Genomic DNA, 16,146 nt, shown 5'->3' on the forward strand with positions numbered 1-16,146 from the left:
TCAAATTCCACAATTTATGAAACGAATGGAATGTTAACCTGCTTGTGTCATGACTTCCGCCGAAGTTGGTCCCTCTCCTTGTTCGGGCGGTGTTCGGCGGTCGACGTCACCGACCTTCTAGCCATCACTGATCCATTTTTCATTTTCCATTGGTTTTGTCTTGTCTTCCTTCACACCTGGTTCCAATCCCATCAATTACATGTTGTGCATTTAACCCTCTGTTTCCCCTCATGTCTTGTCGGAGATTGTTTTGTTTGTATGTGATGTGCTATTTAGTTTTGGTGTGCGACGGGTTTTGTACCCACTTTGTTATTTTGTACATTTTTGTTGTTTTGGAGTTTGGTCAGCATTTATTAAATAACTCTGTTTATACCAAGTTCGTTCTCCTGCACCTGACTTCCCTGCCACCAACACGCACCCCTTACAGAATCTCCGACCACCTATGGAGTCAGCAGGAGAAGGTACCCTGGCCATGGAGGTGGAGGAGCGCGTCCAGGAGCATGCGGTAATGCTTTACCATCTGGGCGCCGCCATGGATCACGTTGTCCAGACAATGGACCGCTGGTAGAGACGGGGGGTTCTTCCAGCGCCTCCCCCCAGCGCAACCGGGTCTATCCTGAGCGCCCCTTTCCCGCCTGAACCCAGTGGGATCCGTCTCTCCATGCCACAGGAGTACGACGGGAGTGCTGCCAACTGCCAGGGTTTCCTCCTCCAACTAAACCTCTACCTGGCCACGGCCCACCCAGCTCCATCGGACCGTGAGAGGGTGTCCGCCCTCGTCTCGTGCCTCACCGGGAATGCCCTGGAGTGGGCCAACGCCGTGTGGAGAGAGGGAGATGCGGCGTTGGACTATTTTGAGTAGTTCACCCACCGTTTCCGGGCAGTCTTCGACCACCCGCCCGAGGGCAGAGCGGTGGGTGAGCGCCTCTACCATCTGAGGCAGGAGACGAGGAGCGCCCAGGAGTTTGCCCTGGAGTTTAGGACCCTGGCTGCCGGCGCGGGATGGAACAACAGGGCCCTGATCGACCACTACCGCTGCAGTCTGCGTGAGGATGTCGTCCGGAGCTGGCCTGCAGAGACACCACCCTCACTTTCGACCAGCTGGTGGACCTGTCCATCTGGCTGGACAACCTGCTGGCTACTCGCGGACGTCCAGATCGGGGTCTGGTGGTTCCATCCTCCCGCACCCCCTCTCTGATACCCATGGAGCTGGGTGGGGCGGTGCGCAGGGAGACCGGAGGGGGTTTCCGCTCGTGCACCATCTGTGGCGGCAGAGGTCACACTGCTGGTCGGTGCCGGGTTGGTTCCTCTGAGAATCGAGGCAGCAGGCAGGGCGCTCTGGCGTCACCCCAGGTGAGCTGGCACCATTCTCACCCAGAGTCCTCTGTTGCACATATGTTTGTGTCTGTCACTTTTCCTGAGTTTTTCCCGCATTCCCAGCATAAGGCGCTCGTAGATTCAGGCGCGGCTGGGAATTTCATTGATAGAGTGTTAGCTCAGTTTAGGGACCCCCATTGTTCCCGTGGATGTGCCCTTCCCCGTTCACGCCTTAGATAGTCGACCATTAGGGTCAGGGTTAATTAGGGAGGTCACCGATCCTTTGGGCATGGTGATGCAGGGGAGTCACACGGAGAAAATGTGTCTTTTCCTTATTGACTCTCCTGCGTTTCCCGTGGTGCTGGGCCTACCCTGGTTAGCTTGTCATAACCCCACTGTTTCTTGGCCACAGAGGACTCTCAAGGGGTGGTCGCGAGAGTGCTCAGGTAGGTGTTTTGGGGTTTCCGTTGGTGCTACTATGGTCTCCACCGTGCGCACTCCCCCTGAATATGCCGATTTGGCTCAATTACCACCCCATCGACGGGGCGATTGTGCGATATATTTCCTGGTAGACGCTGCACTTCCCAGGAGTCACGTGTATCCCCTCTCACAGGCGGAGACGAAGGATATGGAAACATATGTCTCGAATCCCTGCGTCAGAGGTACATTCGGTCCTACTCTTCACCCGTCTCCTCGAGTTTCTTTATTGTGAAGAAGAATGAGGGAGGTCTGCGTCCGTGTATTGACTACCGGGGTCTAAATCAGATCACGGTAAGGTATAGTTACCCGCTACCTCTCATAGCCACAGCGATAGAGTCAATGCACGGGGCGCACTTCTTCACCAAACTAGATCTCAGGAGCACTTACAATCTGGTGCGTATCCGAGAGGGAGACGAGTGGAAGACGGCTTTCAGTACCACCTCTGGGCACTATGAGTACCTCGTCATGCCGTATGGGTTGATGAATGCGCCATCAGTCTTCCAAGCTTTTGTAGACAAGATTTTCAGGGACCTGCACGGGCAGGGTGTAGTGGTGTATATTGATGACATTTTGATATGCTCCGCTACGCGCGCCGATCATGTGTCCCTGGTGCGCAAAGTGCTTGGTCGCCTGTTGGAGCATGACCTGTACGTCAAGGCTGAGAAATGTCTGTTCTTCCAACAGTCCGTCTCTTTCCTAGGGTATCGCATTTCCACGTCAGGGGTGGAGATGGAGAGTGACCGCATTGCAGCCTTGCGTAATTGGCCGACTCCCACCACGATAAAGGAAGTGCAGTGATTCTTAGGGTTTGCCAACTACTACCGGAGGTTTACTCAGGGTTTTGGTCAGGTAGCGGCTCCCATTACTTCACTGCTGAAGGGGGGCCCGGTGCACTTGCAGTGGACAACTGAGGCGGACAGGGCTTTCAGTCACCTGAGAGCTTTGTTTACTCGGCTCCCGTGCTGGCCCATCCAGATCCCTCTTTGGCATTCATAGTGGAGGTGGACGCGTCTGAGGCTGGGATAGCAGCTGTGCTCTCTCAGTGCTCGGGTACGCCACCGAAGCTCCGCCCTTGTGCCTTCTTCTCGAAGAAGCTCAGCCCGGCGGAGCGAAACTATGATGTGGGGGACCGGGAGTTGTTGGCTGTCGTCAAGGCCCTGAAGGTGTGGAGACATTGACTTGAGGGGGCTAGACACCCTTTTCTCATCTGGACTGACCACCACAATCTGGAGTACATCCGGGCGGCGAGGAGACTGAACCCTCACCAGGCAAGGTGGGCCATGTTTTTCACCCGTTTTGTGTTTACCCTTTCTTACAGACCAGGCTCCCAGAACGTTAAGGCAGACGCATTGTCCCGGCTGTATGACACAGAGGAGCGGCCCATGGATCCCACTCCCATACTCCCCGCCTCTTGTTTAGTGGCGCGGTATAGTGTGGGAGCTGGACGCGGACATTGAGCGGGCGTCACATGCAGAGGCCGCTCCCCCTCAGTGTCCAGCTGGGCGTCTGTACGTTCCGTCTGCTGTCCGCGACCGGCTGATCTATTGGGCCCACACGTCACCCTCCTCTGGTCATCCTGGGATCGGTCGGACGGTGCGCTGTCTTAGAGGGAAGTACTGGTGGCCCACTTTAGCTAAGGACGTGAGGGTTTATGTTTCCTCCTGCTCGGTGTGCGCCCAGTGCAAGGCTCCTAGACACCTGCCCAGAGGTAAGTTACAACCCTTACCCGTTCCACAACGGCTGTGGTCGCACCTGCCCGGTGGATTTCCTAACCAATCTTCCACATTCACAGGGTAACACTACGATCCTGGTCGTTGTGGATCGTTTTTCTAAGTTCTGTCTCCTCCCTTTGCCCGGTCTCCCTACGGCCCTACAAACTGCGGAGGCCTTGTTTACACACGTCTTCCGGCACTACGTGGTGCCTGATCGGGGTCCCCAGTTCACGTCAAGGGTCTGGAAGGCATTCATGGAACGTCTGGGGGTCTCGGTCAGCCTTAATTCAGGTTTTCACCCCGAAAGTAACGGGCAGGTGGAGAGAGTTAACCAGGATGTGGGTAGGTTTCTGAGGTCTTATTGCCAGGACCGGCCGGGGGAGTGGGCGGCGTTCGTGCCCTGCGCAGAGATGGCCCAGAACTCGCTCCGCCACTCCTCCACTAACCTTTCTCCCTTCCAGTGTGTATTGGGGTATCAGCTGGTTCTGTCTCCTTGGCATCAGAGTCAGACCGAGGCTCCTGCGGGGGACGACTGGTTCAGGCGCGCGGAAGAAACATGGGACGCCGCCCATGTCCACCTTCAGTGCGCCGTACTGCGCAGACCGTCACCGCAGTGAGGACCTGATCTGGCTCTCGACCCGAAACCTGCCCCTCCGCCTGCCCTGTCGGAAGCTGGGTCCGCGGTTTGGGGGGCCATTTATAGTCCTGAGGAGAGTGAACGAGGTATGTTAGAGGTTACAGCATCCCCCCGATTACTGCATTAACCCCTCGTTCCATGTGTCTCTCCTCAGGCCGGTGGTGGCTGGCCCACTCCAGGAGTCTGAGGTGCGGGAGGTTCCTCCACCCCCTCTGGACATCGAGGGGGCCCCGGCGTACTCCGTTTGTTCCATACTGGATTCGAGACGTCGGGCGAGGGGCCTTCAGTACCTCGTGGACTGGGAGGGGTATGGTCCGGAGGAGAGATGCTGGGTTCCGGTGGAGGACGTGTTGGTTCCTTCCATGCTGCGAGATTTCCACTGTCTCCATCCGGATCGCCCTGCGCCTCGCCCTCTGGGTCGTTCCCGAGGTCGGTGCCGACACGCAGCTGGAGCCGCATGTCGGGGGGGGGGGGGGGGGGGGGGGGGTCGGTCCCTCTCCTTGTTCGGGCGGTGTTCGGCGGTCGACGTCACCGATCTTCTAGCCATCACTGATCCATTTTTCATTTTCCATTGGATTTGTCTTGTCTTTCTTCACACCTGGTTCCAATCCTATCAATTACATGTTGTGCATTTAACCCTCTGTTTCCCCTCATGTCCTTGTCGGAGATTGTTTTGTTTGTATGTGATGTGCTATTTAGTGTTGATGTGCGACGGGTTTTGTACCCACTTTGTTATTTTGTACATTTTGGTTGTTTTGGAGTTTGGACAGCATTTATTAAATAACTCTGTTTATACCAAGTTCGTTCTCCTGCGCCTGACTTCCCTGCCACCAACACGCACCCCTTACAGCCTGACTTTCTTTTTGCCATTCCATCTGTCACCGCCTAAAACGAACACATCTTGTGAAGCTGATTTCCTCACAGAATGATTAATGTAATGAGTGGTTCGAGCCCTGAATGCTGATTGTGTCAGGTTGTGCGCTACTGGTGTAGAAGTCAGGTGCAGGAGAGCAGAGTTGTGATCAGGCGCACACTTTATTTGGCAGAAGCAAACAACAGACGGACGCAACTGCGTCAAACAAACCTCCAGCCATAGGCAAAAGTGAAAAGCGCAACAAAGATGCAAAATGTTTAACAATAAACATACTACGGGTTAAACATGGTACCCGGAGGAAAACCAGCCTGGCGCATCACACAAAACACGTAACAAAAACAATTCCACACAAAGTGGCTCTAATTACGTTGTTAACCAGCTTATAATAGCAATAAGGCACCTCGGGGTTTGTGGTATATTGCTAATATACCAAGGTGTAGGGCTGTATCCAGGCACTCCGCATTGCGTCGAGCAAAAGAACAGCCCTTAGCCGTGGTATATTGGCCATATACCACACCCCCCCCGGGGCTTATTGCTTAATTATAACTCCAGTAGCATGGTGATAAGACAGAGTTAGAATACCACAATGAACCTCCCACAATGAACCTACTTATTCCCACACAAAACGCTACCACAATTGTGTTGCACACGAGTCAAAGACGTGCAGATAGATATCATGTCCAAATGTTGTGATGAGAGTTATCCCAATGAGGCAAATACTGGTTTAATCAACATTGTTTCCATGTCCTTTCAATGAAATTACGTTGAACCAACATGGAATAGACGTTGAATTGACGTCTGTGCCCAGTGGGATCTCTGTCAGGTATAGAGGCTCCATTTAGATCAGTGTGTTCACAGCACCGAGGCTCACATAAGACAGGCTGCTATCACATCCTCTCCTACCCTCAGCCCTCAGCAGCTCTGTTTAAGCAGACGGTGACCAAATAGACCTGCTCTTTGTGCAGCTGCTGGTGTGAGACAAGACATTTAGAGACTGTGTTAGCTCAGTGACTGTGGCCGATATTAGAGAGAGGGAGCAGAGCTGCCCAGAATAGGATGGTAGCATTGCCAAGATCCAAGCACCCAACCTAGTTAGAGTTCAGATATGAATACTGTAGTGGATTTGAGCACAACTCAAGGTTTAATGCAGGATATACATTACAGAAAGGATATTTTGAGACTATTGCTTTTGAAATGAGAGCGCATTCTCGATTCTGATTGATATAGAGTTTAGTTCCTCCATATGACTTTTTCCCTAATTTTCCAAACCTAAGTAAATAGTCGCCACCGTAGAGATGTTCTATTTCAGTCTGTGGTCACTAGTATAAAGGACATGCGGAAGCTTACCTACCTATGAACAGCCCTATTGATGGACGCATGATAGGAATCAGCATTACACCTACATGACACCTGGAAACCATGGCAACCATACGTGCTACTTCAAGCTGCTAAATTGGGTTCAACAAGGTGTGTTAAAAACGTGCGTAACGTCAACCTTGATGACTAAATACAGTACTGTAGGTATACACAGATGGTGTGAAAATGTACAATCCAACCAAGAGGAGAGCACTTTAATCATACTGTACATCATTAAAGGCAGTGTGTTACAGCACCGCATGGCCTTAAGATCTACTCCAGCAGGATTTTATTGAGATAATCATTTGGATGCTTGCTGAGGAGACATTAGATTGCATCTTGAACTAAATTACATGGGGAGCACTGTTGTACTGTGTTTAACTGGATGTGTCGATACAGATGCCAGCTGCTGCAGAGAGAGACTTTCACACAGTGACAGTGAAGCAGGGAATGAGACATTATAAGGTAGCTTCTACCACTACACAGGGAAAGAAAAAAAAGGGAACTAACACTCGCACTTGTCTTGGGCTACTAGCACTGACTTTTCTGATAACTACTTTGAGGAAAAATGTGCTTACTACGACTGTGATATGTGGTTGTCTCACCTAGCTATCTTAACATGAATGCACTAACTTGTAAGTCATTCTGGATAAGAGCGTCTGCTAAATGACGCTAAATGATAAAATGTAAATGTAAGATGGCCACTTCTGGGCTCCCATCCCCCCATTCAATGCATTGATTAGCAGAATCCAAAGAGGACTGCTGAAATAGGTAATTGTAATGAATATCGTTCAATTACCTTCATATCCATATGAAAATGGGGGAGAGGAAAGGTTCAATTTGTGGCTTAGTGCTCTTCTTTTGGACTGCTGTATCATGTTGGGCCAGCCAGTCAAATAAATCCATCCCCCCTTCACCAGCTTGTCATTCAGGTCTGCTTCCTGCGGAAAATTCTAGACCTCTACATTTGTACAACTCTGAAAATAACAGAAGACATTAATGTTTTTAAATTAAGTTGATTGAAAATGCAACAATGATATCTATGAAATATGATGGTGTGTGAATATAAAAATATATATTTTCATTATTTGAAACAAATCCTCATAGGAGGCAGTCAAGCATTAGTCACTGGTTAGCAGACCATGAGATTGAAAATATATGAACTGATGGAACAACGGGGAGTAGTACTTGCATCTTTTCAGGGATTCTTTGGCTTTTCATGTTTTAGACACACATTATCCTTCTTGACACACACACACATGCACAGATAGAGAGAAAGAGATGTGAGAGGGAGAGTCAGATGGGGAGAGAGAGCAAGAAAGAGGGACAGAGAAAGAGGGAGAGGGAAGAGAGATGCATCAATTTCCCCTTGCTTATCTAAGATTTGGAGGTGCAGCACTTGTTTCAAGCCAAGCAGGCGGGCAGAATAGCACATGAGAATAATATACAAATGATTCTCATTCAAATGTCCCATTATAGCTGATGGAGACAGACTTGGCAGGGTAATGATAAGAATTTATTTCTGCCTGCCGTTCCTGAGTCATCAGTCTCAGAAGAGGATCTGGTCATGGGAATTGAGGAAGGCCCTGTAGGTTTCTCTCTCTCTCTCTCTCTCTCTCTCTCTCTCTCTCTCTCTCTCTCTCTCTCTCTCTCTCTCTCTCTCTCTCTCTCTCTCTCTCTCTCTCTCTCACTCGCTCTGAATTTGGAGAATTCAGCTGTATTTCTGTTAGTGAGGCATTTTTAGTCCCTCCATCATCACCACTACCACCACCACCATGGCTGACTGACATGATGACATCACAGTCTCCATCAGCTCCTCAGCTCTGATTGACACTCTCTAGAACAGTCATTCTTATTGACAAGTAGGAATGTACAATGCTGATGAGACCAACTTGCTTTAGGATATAGTGTATTATTTAATTCTGAAATTGGTTTACAAACATCCATGAGCAAACGATGATTAGCACTGAGGTGGCTATTATAGTCAGTGTTCCTGGAATCACGGCATCAGCTATTACATTGAACAAATATGACCTCCTCTATGCTGCTAGTGTAGGTGAATTCACCTACAGTACTGTTTTAGCCAATGCAGGCCGGCCGGTGCATCATAATATCTGTGTTTCCTCTGGGTTCTACACTCTAATCTGATGAGTCACAGTCACATCTGTGTTGGTCTGTAATTACATTTCGAGATAACTTTGGCGCACTACACCCACACCTTCCTTTTTCAAGTTAATTTGGTGTTAGTGGGAGAAAGAGGGAGAAGAGAAGATGCTGAGAGGGAATAAGAAGGATGTGTGGCAAGAGGGAAAGAGAGAGGAAAAAGTGATGAAGTAAGAGGGGGATCAAAATCATTGAGTTCCTAAGGTTCACTGGTTTAGGTGATTATTATAGACCTACATTACTCCTCCATGCAGTCTCCATCACTCCCCTCCAGCCTCTAGATATCCCTTCCTATTGAATGTGTCCCATTAGAGTATTGTCCCTCAGAAGGAGAACAAACCAGAGTGCTGGGAATCACTCATTCAGACTAAAGTGGTGACAGCTGACAGCGTCCTGCAGAGACTCGGCCTATATCCCAAATGGCACCCTATTCCCTACATAGTGCACCACCAGGGCCCTGAATCAAATAATTTTTTAAAATGTAAATGGCATGTTATAGAGGAGTCCAGACACTTTTGTGGCAATTTCACAATACTTTTCAGTGTGTGAGCATGCGTGTTTGGAGCGAGAAAGCACACACATCCTTCACATGGAAAATCGCTGAAGTCCAACAAAATTGAATATTAATTGCGGATAAAGTTCCTGAATGACACAATTTCATGTGTACAAGATCAAAAGAACTGCATCACTATACTGAGAATTTTGCCATTTCAAAAATGACGTATTTGGGTGGTTTTGTAGCCTTTGTTATCTGTGTCTTGGCACTGCAGAACGAGCCTGAGGAAGTCTATCACTGGTGGGTTAAGTTTCGCCCAAAAAGTGTATGGACTCTTCTATAACATACTATTTACATTTACAAAAATAGAGATTTGACAAATAAAAGCTAATTTGTACTTTAAGATCTTGGGGAGGTAGAGAGGACAGAGTCAGCTACATTTGGGAGAGAGTTGACAATGTTCTACGTGGTAGACATTGGGCTTGTCTGAAATTGTTTGATTTCTTACACTATATGTCCAAATAAAATAAAATGTTATTTGTCACATACGCCGAATAAGTCTGGTGTAGACTTAACCGTGAAATGCTTACTTATGAGCCCTTTCCCAACAATGCAGATCAAAAATGAGTTCAAAAATAAGAAAAACATTGTTAAAAATGTCTACGGAAATAACAGTAATGGGGCTATATACAAGGAGTACCAGTACCGAGTCAATGTGCAGGGGTACGAGTTAGTTGAGGTAATTGAGGTCAAATGTAAATGTAGGTAGGGATAAAAGTGACAAGGCAATCACAATAGATAATAAACAGAGTAGCAGCAGCGTATGTGAAGAGTGTGAAGGAGTGTGAAAGTGTGAGTGTGTGTGGCGTCAATATACATGTGTGTGTGTGTTAAGTGTGCGCATGTGTGCATGTTGGAGTGTCAGTGTAGTATGTGTGAGTGTCTGGGTAGAGTCCAGTGTGTGTGCATAGAGCCGGTGCAAGAGAGTCAGTGCAAATAAAAAGGGGGTCAATGCAAATAGTCAGGGTAGCCATTTGATTAACTGTTCAGCAGTCTTATGGCTCGAGGGTAGAAGCTGTTCAGGAGCCTTTTGGTTGCAGACTTGGTACTCCGGTACCGCTTGCCTTGTGGTGGCGGAGAGAACAGTCTATGACTTGGGTGGCTGGAGTCTGACCATTTGTATGGCCTTCCTCTGATATCGCCTGATATAGTTGAAAATTGCACCCTTGGCTTTGACGCAGGAGGGCAGCCATGTATGTGCTCTATTCATTTGAGAATTGGTATTCATTTGAGTATTCCAATGCTTTATATTGTGTGGGGATTAGGCTGTAACTTGCTTAAATATGTAGCAACCAACTACTGTACTGTAGCTGATGCACAGCTGCCATTTTGAGCTTGTGTGCTTGCTACACATTGGTAATTGCAGTGGTGAGATGTCATTCACCAGTTTAAAACTGATTAAGCAACCAAGATTATAGCTACATTGGAAATTACTGTAAGTCACTATACAGATTGAATTACTTTTCCAGTCTCACAATTTAAAACCCATGCATATGAAAGACACAATGACTGAGTTTTCACTGCAATTTTACTGCCCTTAAACTGTGTACATGAAAGCAAGCTTAGCATGGATATAACTACACACGACTCCAAACACCATATTTAGGCCATAGAGCACATACACACTGTGACAAACCGTACACACTGTGACAAATCTTCTGCCGTAAACATATTGGCTGTGCCATGTTGTGGCTTCCAGGAAGGAGTCTTTTCCTGGCACCTATTGGCTGTCCAACTGCATCAAAGCCAAGGGCGCAATTTTCAACTTCAAACATAACAGAGACACATTGAAGATTGAGAACAGAAAAGTGCAAAACATGCATGTAAGGAGAAAGTAAACTCAAGTCTGGTAGCCGGATAAGTTTATGCTTTAGCCAAGTACTTGGTCATGTACAGTAAGTCATGACAGTGAACACACATCAGAGGAGTTGGCTGGTTCAAGTTCAAACAGATGGATACCAGGTCAAGAAAACATAGGATTACTAGGAGCAGAGTACCCATTCACAAAAGTATTCCATGCTACTGTAAAGGAGATTACCTCAAGTTTGATACAACAACCAGATATTATGAGCTCAGATCTTTTTGCCTTATTGGGCATAGATTGGATTAACAGATAGGTGTCCCTCCCTTGGCCCCATATGTAGGGCCTATACAAACCCATCCCTGCAGTTTGGAGAACTCTCCCGCCATGCACATCCCCACTCAGGTCAAGAGATGTATGGGAAATGTGACTGTAAGCAATTGGGAGAGGTTGTTTAATTCCCAACAAAAGCTGCCCTTGTAGGAATCACGTGTGGCTGGGGGAGGATTAGCATGCATTGGTGCCCTTGTGGGTTGGCACTTTCACTATGACAGATGAAATCTAGATGCAGAAAACCAGAACATGTAATCTCTGCATGGCTACTAGCATGGCAAACCCACAGTCTAATATGTATGCCACTAACCACACTAGCCTATGTTAGGCTTTTGATAAACATCTATGGACACCCATGTTAAAGTTGGTGGATTGTAGGACAACAAATGGTATGATCTTAACACAAATGTGTACGCAAATGTGTACGCTTTCGAGCCATCGGCATACAGTAGGCTTTCCATAGATTAACTGTGTTTTAAGAACTACATAGTTAATGACAATATCTTTACATGAAAATAATGGCACTTAAAATGACATCACATTAGCCTAGGTAATAACATGGTAATACTATGGTAACAAGTTATAGTAAAATTGTCAACAACCTATTACAGTAATGATGCTCTAAATAAGAGATGCATAAAAGGAATTATATCAACTTTCATCCTAATCTAAAAGAAATCATCACACTGCTGCTCTGTCTGTCTGTCTGTCTGTCTGTCTGTCTGTCTGTCTGTCTGTCTGTCTGTCTGTCTGTCTGTCTGTCTGTCTGTCTGTCTGTCTGTCTGTCTGTCTGTCTGTCTGTCTGTCTGTCTGTCTGTCTGTCTGTCTGTCTGTCTGTCTGTCTGTCTGTCTGTCTCATAAAGCTGGGCTAATACCATTATGCTATGTTGGTGTCACCGTGGAAACAGACCCTGTACAGTACTTATCAGGATTTATAATCCCAGAGGGTCATGAGATGTTCTGGTCAGTAAAAGGCGATGTGTCAGCACTCTTGCAACTTCAGGCAGGCAGACAGGCAGGCAGGCAGGCAGGCAGGCAGGCAGGCAGGCAGGCAGGCAGGCAGGCAGGCAGGTAGGTAGGTAGGTAGGGAGGCAGGCAGGCAGGCAGGCAGGCAGGCAGGCAGGCAGGCAGGCAGGCAGGCAGGCAGGCAGGCAGGCAGGCAGGCAGGCAGGCAGGCAGGCAGGCAGGGAGGCAGGGAGGCAGAGAGGCAGAGAGGCAGAAAGGCAGAGAGAGCGAGAGAGAGATACATAGAGAGAGATGACCTTGTGCTCAGTTTGCCATGCAGCAGTCAGAGAAAGAGAGGGAGCAGTATTGCACCTCACCTATGACAGTAATTGGGTCAATGTGGGAGACAGAGGACAACTCTACCCTCCCAATGGCTTTGTCATCCAGGACCAGTTCAATGGACATATCAATTTAAAGTAAAAAACATACTTTCCTGCTTGTTTTGCGCTGAAGAAAAATATAAATGCAACATGTAAAGTGTTGGTCCCATGTTTCATGAGCTGAAATAAAAGATCCCAGAAATTTTCCATAGGCACAAGAAGCTTATTTCTCTTAGAATTTGTTCACATCTTGTCACGCCCTGATGTGTTTCACCTGTCTTTGTGCTTCTCCACCTCCCTCCAGGTGTCGCCCATCTTCCCCACTTATCTCCTGGGTATTTATACCTGTGTTTTCTGTCTGTCTGTGCCAATTCGTCTTGTTTGTTCAAGTCAACCAGCATTTCTCAGCTCTTGTTTTTCCCCAGTCTCTCTTTTTCTCGTCCTCCTGGTTTTGACCCTTGCCTGTCCTGACTCTGAGCCCGATTGCCTGACCACTCTGCCTGCCGTCCTGTACCTTTGCCTCTACTCTGGATTACCGACCTCTGCCTGGCCTGACCCTGGGCCTGCCTGCCTGCCTGCCTGCCGTGCTGTACCTTGGCCCCACTACTCTGGATTATCGACCCCTGCCTGCCTTTACCTGTCGTTTGCCTGCCCCTGTTGTTACAATAAACATTGTTCCTTCAAAACAGTCTGCACCTGGGTTTTACCTGAAACCTGATACATCTCTGTTACTGAGAATTTCTCCTTTGTCAAGATAATCCTTCCACCTGATAGGTGTGGCATATCAAGAAGTTGATTAAACAGCATGCTCATTACACAGGTGGACCTTGTGCTGGGGACAATAAAAGGCCACTCGTAAATGTGCAGTTTTGTCACACAACACAATGCCACAGATGTCTCAAGTTTTGAAGGAGCGTGCAAAACGACATGCTGATTGCAGAGCTGTTGCATGAAAATTGAATGTTCATTTCACTACCATAAGTCGCCTCCAACGTCGTTTTAGAGAATTTGGCAGTACGTGCAACGAGCCTTACAACTGCTGACCATGTGTAACCACGCCAGCCCAGGACCTCCACATCCTGCTTCTTCACCTACTGGATTGTCTGGAACCAGCCACCTGGACAGCTGATGAAACTTTTATTTGCATAACTGAAGAATTTCTACACAAACTGACAGAAACCGTCTCAGGGAAGCTCATCTGCATGCTCGTCGTCTTCACCAAGGTCTTGACGTGACAGCAGTTTGACGTCGTAACCGACTACAGTGTGCAAATGCTCACCTTCGATGGCCACTGGCATGCTGGAGAAGTGTGCTCTTTCTTCATGGATGAATCCCAGTTTCAACTGTACCGGGCAGATGGCAGACAGTGAATATGGCGTCATGTGGGTGAGCGGTTTCCTGATGTCAACATTGTGGCGATGGGGTTATGGTACGGACAATGAACATAATTGCATTTTATTGATGGCATATTTAAATGCACAGAGATACCGTGACGAGATCTTAAGTGATTAAGTGATTAATTTGGCAAACATTTAACCACACAATAGAGAACTGTGTATCACGGGACAATATGAAACAACACCTGGAGAAACAACACCTGGAGGAACAGCAGTATTGTAATAGAGGTCTATGCCCTGGATGGGTGGTGAACTGGTGAATCTAAAGTGCCCATACCAAACATATTTCTATGCTAACAACATTCCACATTCTTTCACGACTGGATGGATTCCACATTTGACTATGTTGGTCAATGAGGCATTATATTTTGTAACTCTTGATTAGGAGAAAGTGCCTTTGCACAAGAGGAAACAGAGTTTTGGGATGGACAAAGTGATGACGTCAAGGGATTACATAGTGTGGAAATCAAGGGATTACATAGTGTGGAAATATATATCCTAGGAATTCTTGTGTACGTACATTTTCTAAGAGATCGTCTGACATCTGTGACAGAAATTACATTTGGGTCCATTTGTAAAATGGCAAACACCTTTTCCATGGGACCATGCATTGTCGTCCCATTCATGCGCTGCCATCAACTCATGTTTCAGCATGAAGTTGATGGCAGCATATCTGTATACAATGTGCAGACAAATGTCCCAGCTCTTCCATGGCCTGCATACTCAGAATGTCCTAGCTCTTCCATGGCCTGCATACTCACCAGACATGTGAGTATGATCAACTCTACCCATTGAGCATTTTTGGGATGCTCTGGATTGACAGTGTGTTCCAGTTCCCGCCAATATCCAGCAACTTCGCACAGCCATTGAAGATGAGTGGGACAACATTCTAACAGCCTGATCAACTCTATGCAAAGGAGATGTGTCACACAAATGGTGGTCACACTTTTTGACCTACCTTTTTTAAATATATTTTTTTACCCCCTTTTTCTCCCCAATTTTGTGGTATCCAATTGTTAGTAGTTACTGTCTTGTCTCATCACTACAACTCCCGTATGGGAGAGACGAAGGTCGAGAGCCATGCGTCCTCCGAAACACAACCCAACCAAGCCGCACTGGTTCTTAACACAGCGCGCATCTAACCCGGAAGCCAGCCGCACCAATGTGTCGGAGGACCACTACAACTTACACCTAGCAACCTGGTCAGTGCCATACCACTGCGCCACACAGGAGCCCTAGGATACAGTCCAATCAACATTAGTCTTAATTTTGACCCTAAAATGCTATTTATTTATCAGATAGAGTATATATCTGTCCTTAATTTTGACCCTAAAATGCTATTTATTTATCAGATAGAGTATATATCTGTCCTTAATTTTGACCCTAAAATGCTATTTATTTATCAGATAGAGTATATATCTGTCCTTAATTTTGACCCTAAAATGCTATTTATTTATCAGATAGAGTATATATCTGTCCTTAATTTTGACCCTAAAATGCTATTTATTTATCAGATAGAGTATATATCTGTCCTTAATTTTGGGGAACAGTCAGTGAAGAAATTGGGTTGTGTGTCATGATAAGTAGCAGCTGAAAAATTTGGAGCCAGACTTGCTGAATTGCTATCATTTAACTGAGGAATGTGCATGTGCAGTATTAGGCCTACCAGTCACTGCAATAAGATGGAGTAAGTACCTGAAAGATACAGAAAACCACATAAACTGGATCATAACACCATTTTGCATTGATGGAGAAGTACATTAGATTGTAGATGATTTTTCTGAGGGAAATAAAAATCATTTCAATCATTCTGATTTGTATATGTTATGTGCAGTGTTTGGAAAACGTGACTCTTATTAATACTTCTACATTTTCACTGAATGGAGATGTAAAATGAGCGTGCGGATACGGTTCCGACGCTATGCCATGTGTAGCTAGGCTACAGCTGGAGTGGGAGCATCAGCAGACAAGGCAGCCTCCTCGAAGAAATAGAGGGGGAAACAATGTTTGCATCTGTCGCCACACCAAACACATTAGCCGAGGTTGTAGTATCAGAAAGGGAACGTTTTAACCCGGTGACAACGACATGACCACAGCTAGAGGCTGTGAATGAGCGACAGACAGAGGAGAGACTGAGGAACGGCACAGACATCATGGCTCTTGCGCATCACCAGCATACTGTAGCTCGCAGCATG

At 47.1% G+C, this 16,146-nt stretch overlaps 1 protein-coding gene across 1 annotated transcript in view; it reads left to right on the forward strand.

Annotated features, from left to right (window-relative positions):
* Positions 1-472: 472 nt before the first annotated feature.
* The window catches only part of LOC120018529 (protein turtle homolog B-like), a 104,969-nt gene continuing 89,295 nt past the window's right edge, over positions 473-16,146 (forward strand). Inside the window, exons 1-2 of the mRNA XM_038961752.1 lie at positions 473-564; positions 646-758. Coding sequence (XP_038817680.1) covers positions 473-564; positions 646-758 — 205 coding nt within the window. The remainder of the gene's footprint in view (positions 565-645; positions 759-16,146) is intronic.

This window comes from Salvelinus namaycush, chromosome 23, assembly GCF_016432855.1.
Source record: "Salvelinus namaycush isolate Seneca chromosome 23, SaNama_1.0, whole genome shotgun sequence".
Classification (NCBI taxonomy): domain Eukaryota; kingdom Metazoa; phylum Chordata; class Actinopteri; order Salmoniformes; family Salmonidae; genus Salvelinus; species Salvelinus namaycush.